Below are 12,501 nucleotides of genomic sequence, written 5' to 3'. Positions count from 1 at the left end.
CAAGTTATGTAATTTTAGTTGTGTATGTTTTGAGAAAGCATATTACAAAAGTAAATACATTAGCTTGCAGAATTATGTTTATCAATTGAAACAAAGTTTCAATCTTATTTAATCGTGGTTTCAAGATTAAATAAAATGTCCAAAAATAATTATGGATTGATGGGCTCATCAGGTTATCTATTCGATAGAGACCTGGTGTATGAAACCCCACAGGTGAACAAAATCCACATATTATTTAAGTTCCTAGTTCGAAATCATTAAAGTGGACATAAATGATTTCAATGAATGGACTAGCATGTAAGATTGATTGGATAGCTCGGTTTCATGGGCTATAGGAGCATAGTGATGAAGCTCGGTCAATCACATGGATATGCATGAATGATGCAGGATCGAACTATAGACCAACTTTGAAATTCAAGTATAGAATTTCCGGATATATTAGTGGATTCCTTTGACATGAGTGGAACATTGATTTCATTCAATGGATGATATAACTGTGGTACATTCAAACGTCTACCCGTAACTGGAGATTATAAAGGGTGTTTCCTGGTTATTTCAGAAGTTGAGTGGGAGCTTTGGTTGCCACAAGATTGGATAGAGTCTACCTATTAAATTAGGAATGTGTCATGTTTTGGCCTCTTGAAGAGGGAGAATTCAGAAAATGCATGGCCGTGCTCAAATGTGTTACATGGTAACCATTTGTTTTGTAATTCTAACTCAGATTTCAAGAAACGATTTGTAGATTAATATGGATTAGCATAAGATGCAATCATATTATCAAATCGACACAAAATGACTTAAGGAATTTGAATATTGCACACTTGTCTCAGACAAGTGGGAGATTGAAGGAATTGTGTCTTCGATAAGTGCAATTACTAGATATATCAAGGATCACTATTATGGAGATAATAAGTTCATTCTATTGGGGCGTCATCCTCTGTTGCTAGACTATGAGAGATGATCTTTGGGCTAGTCAAATAGCCCAAAGCCCTTTAGAATGGATCCTATATTGGTCACACACAAGGGTATTGGGTTAAGCAAGTAAGAGGCCCATTAATGGGCCTCATGAGCAATTAACTAATCATGAATTGGATTGGGCTAGCATAGTTAGATTGGAATTAGGTTTTGGGCTTTTGACATGGGCTCTTATTTAGAGATGAGATCTATAAATAAGAACCATGCCTAGGGTTTGCAGTAGGTAGTCATAATTCACACACAGTGAATTTTGACATGAAGGCAACCAATCCCAAAACCCTAATCCTCTCTCTAACTCGTGGCTATCTCTCTCCTCCCCTCGTCCGTACAGCCGGCCACCCTAGGTGGCGCGTGTGGTGTTCGTGGTGGTTCATGGTGGTTCGTTGCTCGCTCTTCTCCATAGAAGGTCAATTGAAGTGTTCAATTGCAACTAACTAGCATTAGTGGAGGTCTTAACTTGTGCCCGTGGACCAATTAGAGGAATCACGCTTGGGGTTCTTTATCTCCCTTTTTTGTTCTTGCTCGATCGCACGTGGAATCACGCTTCAAAGGTACGATTATTTGTGCTTTATGTGTTATGCATTAGATCCTTGGATTAGGTACTATATGAATATGATTCATGTTATTTCCGCTGCGTAGTACCTATAAAACCCTACAATTTGGTACTATATACAACCATTATATGTTGTCATAAATGTCCGTGGTAGGCTTTAGTTCACAAAATCGGTGCAAGTTGTGAATGGGTAACTTAACCGCTTTAATGAAAATTGGATGGTTTCACCCACCCAAATGGACTCCCGAAGGGTATTAGGGACCATGGTAACATCTCGGCAATTTTTTTTTCCGGGCGAAAACAGTTCTAAAAATTCCAAAATAGAAGGCTATATCCACGTTTTTGAGAAATTTTGGAGGTTACGGGACCCGGAGGCGAAAAGTCTTGAGACCCAAGAGGATACGTCTCAGGGTGATATGATGCCGTTTGGAATTATATATGACCATTATATTTTGTCATAAATGTCCGTGGTGGACTTGACTTCACAAAATCGGTGCAACTTGCGAATGGGTAACTTGACCGTTTTAAAGAAAATTGAATGGTTCCACCCACCCAATTGGACTCTCAGAGGCCAGAGGGTATTAGGGATCATGGTAAATATCTCGGCAATTTTTATTTCCGGGCGGGAAAAGGTCTAAAAATTCCAAAATTGAAGGCTATTATCCACGCTTTTTGAGAAATTTTGGAGGTCACGGGGCCCGGTGGCGAAAAGTCTTGAGACCCTAGGGGTTACGTCTCAGGGTCATATAATGCCGTTTGTAACTATATATGACCAATATATGTTGTCATAAATGTCCGTGGTGGGCTTGAGTTCACGAAATCGGTGCAAGTTGCGAATGGGTAACTTGACCGTTTTAAGGAAAATTAGATGGTTCCACCCACCCAATTGGACTCCCGGAGGGTATTAGGGATCATGGTAAATATCTCGGCAATTTTTATTTCCAAATGAGAAAAGGTCTAAAAATTCCAAAATTGAAGGCTATTATCCACGCTTTCTGAGAATTTTTGGAGGTTACGGTGCCCGGTAACAAAAAGTCTTGAGACCCTAGGAGATACATCTCAGGGTCATACAATGCCGTTTGGAACCATATACGACCATTATATTTTGTCAAAAATGTCCGTGGTAGGCTTTAGTTCACGAAATCGGTGCAAGTTGCGAATGGGTAACTTGACCGTTTTAAGTAAAATTGGATGGTTCCACCCACCCAATTGGACTCTCGAAGGGTATTAGGGACCACCGTAAACATCTCGACACTTTTTTTTCCGGGCGAAAAAAGGTCCAAAAATTCCAAAATTGAGGCTATTATCCACGCTTTTTGAGAATTTTTGGAGGTTACGGGCCCCGGCGGCGAAAAGTCATGAGATACTAGAGGACACATTCTAGTGTCATGTAATGCCGTTTAGAACCATATATGACCATTATATGTTTTCATAAATGTCTGTGGTAGGCTTTAGTTCACGAAATCGGTGCAAGTTGCGAATGGGTAACTTGACCATTTTAAGGAAAATTGGATGATTCCACCCACCCAATTGGACTCCCGGAGGGTGCTAGTGATCATGGTATACATCTCGACAATTTTTATTTCCGAGTTAAAAAAGATTAAAAAATTCCAAAATTAAAGGCTATTATCAACGCTTTTCGAAAATTTTTGGAGGTTACGAGGCTCGGTGGCGAAAAGTCTTGAGACCCTAAAGAATACATCCTAGGGTCATATATTGCTGTTTGGAACCATATATGGCCATTATATGTTGTCATAAATGCCCGTGGTAGGCTTTTGTTCACGAAATCGGTGCAAGTTGCCAATGGGTAACTTGACCTTTTTAAGGCAAATTGGACGGTTTCACCCACCCAATTGGACTCCCGAAGGATATTAGGGACCATGGTAAACATCTCGGAAATTTTTTTTTCCGGGCGAAAAAAGGTCCAAAAATTCCAAAATTGAAGGCTATTATCCACGCTTTTTGAGAATTTTTGAAGGTTATTGTGCCCGGTGGCGAAAAGTCTTGAGATCCTAGAGGATACATTCCAGGGTAATATATTTCCGTTTGGAACCATATATGACCATTATATTTTGTTATAAATGTCCGTGGTAGGCTTGAGTTCACGAAATTGGTGCAAGTTGCGAATGGGTAACATGACCGTTTTAAGGAAAATTGGATGGTTCCACCCACCCAATTGGACTCCCGGGGGGTATTAGGGACCATGGTAAACATCTCGACAATTTTTATTTCTGGGCGAAAAAAAAGTCCAAAAATTCCAAAATTGAAGCCTATTATCCATGTTTTTTGAGAATTTTTGGAGGTTACGGTGCCCGGTGGTCAAAAGTATTGAGACCCTAGGGGATACATCTCAGGGTCATATAATGCAGTTTGGAACCATATATGACCATTATATGTTGTTATAAATGTCCGTGGTAGGCTTGAGTTCACGAAATCGTTGCAAGTTGCGAATGGGTAACTTGACCGTTTTAAGGTAAATTGGATAGTTTCACCCATTTAATTGGACTCACAGAGGGTATTAGGGACCATGGTAAACCTCTCGGCACTGTTTATTTCCTGGCGAAAAAAGGTCCAAAAATTCCGAAATTGAAGGCTATTATCCACGTTTTTTGAGAATTTTTGGAGGTTACGGTGCCCGGTGGTGAAAAGTCTTGAGATCCTAGAGGATACATTCCAGGGTAATATATTTCCGTTTGGAACCATATATGACCATTATATGTTGTCATAAATGTCCGTGGTAGGCTTTAGTTCACGAAATCGGTGCAAGTTGCGAATCGGTAACTTGACCGTTTTAAGGAAAATTGGATGGTTCCACCCACCCAATTGGACTCCCGGGGGGTATTAGGGACCATGGTAAACATCTCGGCAATTTTTATTTCTGGGCGAAAAAGTCCAAAAATTCCAAAATTGAAGCTTATTATCCATGCTTTTTGAGAATTTCTGGAGGTTACGGTGTCCGTTGGTGAAAAGTCTTGAGACCCTAGGGGATACATCTCAGGGTCATATAATGCAGTTTGGAACCATATATGACCATTATATTTTGTTATAAATGTCCGTGGTAGGCTTGAGTTCACGAAATTGGTGCAAGTTGCGAATGGGTAACATGACCGTTTTAAGGTAAATTGGATGGTTTCACCCACCCAATTGGACTCACAGAGGGTATTAGGGACCATGGTAAACCTCTCGGCAATGTTTATTTCCTGGCGAAAAAAGGTCCAAAAATTCCAAAATTGAAGGCTATTATCCACGCTTTTTTAGAAATTTTAGAGGTTATGGGGCCTGGTGGCGAAAAGTCATGAGATCTTAGGGGATACATCCTAGGGTCATATAATGCCGTTTGGAACCATATATGACCATTATATGTTGTCATAAATGTCTGTGGTAGGTTTGAGTTCACGAAATCGGTGCAAGTTGCGTATGAGTAAATTAACCGTTTAAAGACATATTGGATGGTTTCAGCAAATACCTACGTGGCACCTTATATATTCATGTTTTACTATTAGTGGCCAACTAGTTTTGTTCGACATGTCTTTAACCCATCCGATTCGACCTCTTTCCTTATATAAATAGCTTAATACTTATTTTAATTTACCCGTTTTTAATTTAAACTTCATATCAAAATTTCTCGAACCAAACATTTCAAAGCAACCCTTAGCATTAGTTACAAGGGCAATAGGTTGGAAAGTGCTAGTGTGTAACCATTCCAAGCCTTTAACTAATATTGATACCCTTTTAATAAAAATACTAATACAAAAAATGAGACGTCATTAGGAATAATCAGAAAAGAACAAATGACACAAAAACTAAAAAATCAAAAAAAAAAAAAAAAAAAAAAAGGCATAGTACAGTTTTGTAAAGGAAACAAAGGTAATTGGCATGAATAAAGAATTAAAGACCACTCTAAAGTCGTCTTTCTTTCTTTATTTTTTTTCCTTACTTTAATTCTATGATGATTATTAAGAGCAGCCCCTCTTAATTTCTGGAAACCCACGAATTTAGCCTGTGATTTTCATACATCACACCATACACTCTTCACCATGTCCTCACTCCCTAGAAACACCTTCCTGGTTAGTACACCAATCTCCTTACATATCCGTTTGTCTCGAAATTAATTGTCACGTTAATTGTATAATACATACTAGGAGGTTCGGAATTATATGTCACGATGTCACGTTGGTCAATAGTAGAAAGGTATACGAATGTGACAATTGTTTTTGAAACAAAGGAAGTAATTTTATTTATTTATTTATTTTTTTGGTATTGCATGCCGTTTACCAGGTTGTTACATACATTCGGGTGTACCGTACAGGCGTACATCCATGACTATTTGTTCTCATTTTGATGATTAGTTTTCATTTTATCATAAATGAAGAACAAAAACTAACCTTAGGTTAGTCGGGTATACGGTATACTCCCTTTTTAGGCTAATCTAAATTTGAGGATCACTTTTAAGTGGTTAGTTTCCAGTCCCCTTCCAATTGTTGTTGTTGGGATTAAATACACGGTCCTTCGTACCAAGTACAACCCCAATCACCATTGCACCAACAACTAACCAGTAAAGGGAGTAATTAGTAATAGTATTATAAAGCATGTTACACTTTTTTATTCCATTATTGTTTGTTATTGCTAGGCGCACCAAATGAATTTCACATCAGTCTTGCATGATGTCTGATTTAAATGTTGAATTTTCAAACCCTTATCATAAATTTAATCCATAATTATTACTCCGTATTATCTAATGATTTCTTACTAATTAATCATTTGTTTATTAACATTACTAACTATATATATATATTATGTGAAACAGAGGTCCAAAGATATCAATAACACTACTGATATTACTACTAATACCAGTAGCAGTTCTTCATCTTCTTCTCCTGTTAATGGTGGTTTAACAAGAAAACCCAGAAAAAATCATAGCTTGAAATTCAGCAATTGTTCTTTGAATTTGAAAAGGTGGTTTTTTTTCAAAAGACAATTTAAAAGTATGGAGCATACTTCTGCTAAGGATATTGTTGATGAGAAATCCGCCGTTGGTGGTGGTGTTAGTGATGTTTACGGTGAAGATTTCGCCACCGAGGATCAGCTTGTTACACCTTGGACTGTTTCTGTTGCTAGGTATATTTAATTTCCTTGATTTTGATTAATTTCATAATTTTTTTGATCATATATGTTCATTAATAATTTTTCATGTTCAAGTAATCAAGTGTAATAGTTATGTTCTTGTTTATGAAATTGTTGTTATTGAATAATTGATTATAGTTAAATTTTCATTTTTTGGTAATTTTGTGATCATGTTGATGGTCAATTTTGCATGTTCAAGTGTAGTTTAAGTTTAATTTTTAATTAACTTTTGTTACTATGAAATTGATTTTCTGTGATTATTAATTAAGGTAAAAAGTTAACAGAAATTTGTTGTTGTAAGCGGTTGCATGTATGATGTATTTGATGGATTCTTGGCGTTTTCCTTTAAGCAAGAATCTACCTTTGTCATTTTTCAGTGTAAACCCTTGTCCTACAGACATTATTTTATCTTTGATAAATTTGGTTTTTTGTTTGATTAATCCCATTATTCATACTATGTTTAACTTAATTAGAATTCCTCAACTTATAATGACAAGTTTTTGGACCGAAAGTGTTAATGGGTGTTGTAAGCTCAGAACTTTACGATCAATTATTAGTGTTTTTAAGAATTATTATTTTGAGTTAGGAATGGCACTTAAAAGAAATTTTATACAATTTCCGAGTGCATAAGAAGGAACTCTATTTAATTTGTTGTCGGTAAAATGAAATGTTTTAAATTGGTTGAGCTGATTGTGTGATTTGTAGTTCAGAACTTTTAGTTTTAGATGCAACACTTTGATGTGGGTGTTGGCATATTCTTGCCGTTAAGCTGGCAGTTCCCTTGCTTTCTTGCTTAAAGATGCGAAAGTGTGATAGATTTATAATTTTAATCTTATCTGTGGCTTATAAAATAACATTGAAATGGTCATAGAATTTTCTTTCTAAGTTATCATTGTTGTTTGAATCTTTCTTATTTTATAAAACTAATATACTTAGGGCCTGAGCTGAGCTGAGCTGGGCTGGGCTGGGATGGGCTGGGTTTCAACGTAAGAGAACAGGCCCTTAGTACTTAGTACTTCTTCTTTTATTCTTACAATTTGATATTCTATACCCTGATCATAAGCTGATTTGGGTGCTTTCTTAAAAAGTTCAGATCAGATGAGCATTTAGTATACTGTAAATCAAAGTAATTTATTTTTAGCTCTTATCTCTGCACTTATGACTGTAATGTACTTTTTGCATGCCTTTTCGAACGTATTTGATAGTTAAGCTAAAAGCTTAGTTGAAATTTAAAGATGTACTACGTATATTCTTTTAGGGGGATGGGGGTGCAATTCTAGTTTTCACACGACTTACTGGCTTACTGCCAATGTAATGGACAACCTGTATTGCCATGCAAACATGTACTCGATTTGAACATGTACTAGATGTTAGCACGGGTTTAGATATGAAGCGTTTTCTTTCTCTCGTGGTGTAGTGGATATTCATTGTTGAGGGATCCACACTTCAACAAAGAACTGGCTTTCTCAGAAAGAGAGAGAGACGCCCACTACTTGCGTGGTCTTCTACCTCCTGCAGTAATCTCTCAGCAGCTTCAGGTTGTGTTCTGCAATGTTCTTATAATAGATATGACCTACTTTCTGGATTTGTTATGTAAAATTGCATGCACTTATGCCTAGTTGATTTGCAGGAGAAGAAAACAATGCATAACATTCGGCAATATCAAGTTCCTTTGCAAAAGTACATGGCCATGATGGACCTGCAGGTATCATTTTGTTCATTTCGATCATTGGGTAATCTTTGCTTGAAATTTAAGTTTTGGTATGTGAATTGAAAGCAAGTTGAACTGTGGAACTCACATATTGTAATGAACAAATGGTTTTGCGTTCTTATTCAAGACATGATGAAATATGTACATTCACGCAACAAAATGCATTTAGCTAAGTTTATCTCTACGATATCTAATGTAATCTGTATCGTGTTTTCTCCTAACCCCCTCGCATTGCCTGTAGGAAAGAAATGAAAGGCTGTTCTACAAGATTCTCATTGACAATGTTGAAGAATTGCTCCCAATTGTCTATACACCCACTGTTGGTGAGGCCTGTCAGAAATATGGAAGCATCTTCAAGCATCCACAGGGTCTATACATCAGTTTAAAGGAGAAGTATGAATGTTTCTTGCATTGTAAATAACTTTTTGATAGTGCTTTACTGAACTTGAAGTGATTGGCTTTAACAGGGGAAGAATTCTTGAAGTTCTGAGAAATTGGCCTGAGAGAACCATACAAGTTATAGTTGTGACAGATGGTGAACGGATTTTGGGGCTTGGTGACCTTGGTTGTCAGGTCTGAAATGTACCCTAGCTCTAAATAGATCATTATTATTGTGAAAATTGTGTGATTTCATAGCTGTATGGAAATGAACTTGTTTCAGGGGATGGGAATACCTGTGGGAAAATTGGCTCTTTATACAGCACTTGGAGGAGTTCGTCCATCAGCTGTAAGCAATATAGATCCTAAGTGAACCTTTTGTGATTAAAGTTACTAATATGAGAAGCTTCATCCTAGCGCTCTTGTTTCAGTGTCTGCCGATAACCATTGATGTCGGGACTAACAGTGAGAAAATGCTTAATGATGAGTTCTACATTGGTCTAAGACAAAAAAGAGCAACCGGGAAGGTAATAATGATTTCAAATTACTCCAACATATGTGATGAAAATACTGTTACATGTATACTGAGGCAACAGAATAATATTTGTAGGAATATGATGAACTTCTTGAGGAGTTCATGACTGCAGTGAAGCAGAACTATGGAGAAAAAGTTCTTATACAGGTTTGTTACCGTCTGTAGTTTGATTATGACTGCCATTGTTAAATCTCATGTTTTAAACTTTTGTATTTTTTGGTTTTTGAACTTTAGTTTGAGGACTTTGCCAACCACAATGCCTTCAAGCTGCTCTCAAAATACTCAACAAGTCATCTTGTGTTCAATGATGATATTCAGGTATGTAATGAGATCGATAGATGTTTTTGTAATTGTTTAATCCTTTGTCAATTCTAACCTTCTTTGTGTATCCTTCTCTACGTAGGGAACTGCATCTGTTGTTCTAGCAGGAATTGTTGCGGCACTGAAATTAGTTGGTGGCACCTTGGCAGAACAAAAATTTTTATTCCTTGGAGCTGGAGAAGTAAGAATGATTCCTGTTTTCTTTGACTTTGAAGCTCGAGTGTAAAGATAACTAAAAAGTGTGGTTTTGATTGATACAGTTTCTCAATAAATGTGAAGCTGATTCCTGTTGTTTGATATTGTAGGCTGGTACAGGAATTGCTGAACTTATTGCTCTTGAGATGTCCAAACAGGTATGGAAAATAAATAAGTGGAACTAGGCAGGCTTCCCCTTCTTTGTGACATTTGAAAGGATGACATTAACACAACTTTGACCTTTTTTTTACTGCAGACAGAAGCACCTTTGGAAGAAACTCGCAAGAAGATTTGGCTGGTTGACTCTAAGGTTGTGGAGACTTTAACACTGTACCTCGCAAAAAGAAAAGAATAAAATAAAGTTTATCGCCTGTGTTATATCTCTATTTCAAATCTCTATATTCGCTTATATTGAAGTTTTCTTCCAGGGCTTGATTGTCAGCTCAAGAAGTAATTCACTTCAAGAATTCAAGAAGCCATGGGCTCATGAACATGAACCTCTTGGTGATCTCATAAGTTCTGTCAAGGTGAAATTTTTAACTAAATGAAGTTCATTTCATTGGTTTATGTTTGTATCTTGTGATGTCAGTTGATGGTGCTTTTGACTTTAGGCAATTAAGCCGACAGTATTGATTGGATCTTCTGGTGTGGGGAAAACATTTACAAAAGAAGTCATCGAGTCCATGGCCTCTTTTAATGAGGTAAACCATGCATGAAATCTAATGTAGATCTGCAATAGTATAGTTTAGCATGTACTCATTCAGATGACTGCATACTATATTTTCTGTATGAAAGACATACGAGATAGAATATATAACCTTTACTAATTATATCAGAAAATGTGGTCCAGAAACCTCTGATCATGGCTCTCTCTAACCCTACAACGCAATCAGAATGCACTGCTGAAGAAGCTTATACTTGGACTAAGGTAAAAAGTTGTGTAGGGACCCTATATTACTTAAGGGTGTGATTAAAATTCCATAAATTGTCAACATTGTGTTGCCTTTATTGTATCTGAATATCTTTTTTCTTATTTCTTAATAAAAGGGCCGTGCAATTTTCGCTAGTGGCAGTCCCTTTGACCCTGTTGAGTATGAGGGAAAAACTTTTGTTCCTGGCCAGGTAAATAACTTTATCCTTGTACTATCTGAATTATTAGTACTGTAGAACTGGGTGGAATGTGATGTATTGTTTCATTTTCATCTACAGGCCAACAATGCCTACATCTTTCCTGGATTCGGGCTGGGTTTAGTCATGTCTGGTGCAATCCGAGTCCATGATGACATGCTTCTGGCAGCTTGTGAGTCCTCTTTTACTAGTTTCAGTATATTATGTTAAATATACAAAAAACTATAGGATAAAAGCTGTATTACTAGTATTAATCTGCATATCCTGACCTTTTTTGCTCTCTTGTATTCTTTATAAATGTCTGAAAATAAATTACCAATATATTTTCCATGTCCCAAAGTTACATACTAACCCTGCATCAACAAGCATAAATGTTGAAACTACAAATATTCGCATGAGTGCTCGTTTATTCAGTATTTTCCTGATAAAAAAATGGATGTCAGATTTTTATATGAGATAAATTTTAGAAAAGATCTAATTTTACACTCCATTTTTTATTTTTAATTTGTAGCGGAAGCCTTGGCTGGACAAGTGACTCAAGAGAATTATGACAATGGGATGATCTATCCACCGTTCTCCAATATTAGAAAGATATCAGCACATATTGCTGCTAATGTCGCTGCAAAGGCCTATGATCTAGGTGAGAATCTTCCCCTACTTTCTTGTACACAAAGACTTCCTCTTTGGCTAAAGACTGTAATTTTTTGCTTCTCATAATGCATTGTTACATTGATTTATTTGCAGGTTTGGCAACTCGCCTCCCTCGTCCTGAAAACCTTGTCAAGTGTGCAGAGAGTTGTATGTATAGCCCAGTTTACCGCAGCTACCGTTAACTGAGGAAATGATGACAGATACAGCAAGTGTGTTGCCTCTACGGTTTTGTTAAAGGCCTTTTTTTTTTTTTTTTTTTTTTCTCTCCTTCTATGAATCTTTTTCATCGTGTGATTTTGTGAGTAGCTAGGTGTGTATTTACGGGAATAAAATCTTTTAGTAATGGCAGCAACCATACTAATTCTATTGTGTGTTTCATATGTATCTAGCTAGTCTGTAAGCATACATTGGACAGTTTGTTCATATGTTGATGCAAATGTAAGTTTGTGAATAACGTCGATGGAAATGTAAGCTTGTAAGTGTTGATGTAAATGTAAGCTTGTAAGTGTCGATGGAAATGTAAGCTTGTGAATGTTGATGTAAATGTAAGCTTGTAATTGTTGATGGAAATGTAAGCTTGTAATTGTTGATGGAAATGTAAGCTTGTAATTGTTGATGGAAATTTAAGTCTGTGTTTGAAGAAAAGACTTCGTAAACAATTGCTACTGCATATATGCGTGTGAAGTGCGTGTCTCTTCAATCCGTTGAATGAATATCTAAAATTTGAACTCAAAACAATACTTCCTTGTAATCCTATGAATAAACTGGCTAACATACATCGGTACAGGCATCACTTAGCCTTCTTTGATGTTTTTTAGGGGTGATAATGAGCCTAGCTAACTCATGAGCTACTTGAGTTCGGCTCAAAATTTTCATGAGCCAGCTGAATCAAAGATTAATGTACTGGCTGATATATCTAATAGATGCATT

General features: G+C 36.7%; 1 protein-coding gene across 1 annotated transcript; it reads left to right on the top strand.

The window, feature by feature from the left end:
• The first annotated feature begins 6,233 nt into the window (after nt 1–6,233).
• Nucleotides 6,234–12,243, top strand: LOC145611163 (NADP-dependent malic enzyme). The gene is made up of 19 exons (XM_081666441.1): nt 6,234–6,646; nt 8,070–8,190; nt 8,283–8,357; nt 8,605–8,756; nt 8,831–8,936; nt 9,025–9,090; nt 9,173–9,268; nt 9,352–9,423; nt 9,511–9,594; nt 9,680–9,778; nt 9,903–9,950; nt 10,049–10,102; nt 10,221–10,319; nt 10,404–10,493; nt 10,643–10,720; nt 10,840–10,914; nt 11,002–11,092; nt 11,432–11,560; nt 11,665–12,243. The coding sequence occupies exons 1-19, from the start codon at nt 6,516–6,518 to the stop codon at nt 11,751–11,753; spliced, it is 1,755 nt and encodes a 584-aa protein (XP_081522567.1). The 5' UTR covers nt 6,234–6,515; the 3' UTR covers nt 11,754–12,243.
• The last annotated feature ends 258 nt before the right edge of the window (nt 12,244–12,501 follow it).

The sequence above is a fragment of the Chenopodium album genome, chromosome 24, assembly GCF_948465745.1.
Source record: "Chenopodium album chromosome 24, dcCheAlbu1.1, whole genome shotgun sequence".
NCBI classification, from domain to species: Eukaryota; Viridiplantae; Streptophyta; class Magnoliopsida; order Caryophyllales; family Amaranthaceae; genus Chenopodium; species Chenopodium album.
The sequence above is the reverse complement of the archived record's forward strand: the minus strand, read 5'-3'. Positions and strand labels throughout refer to the sequence as shown.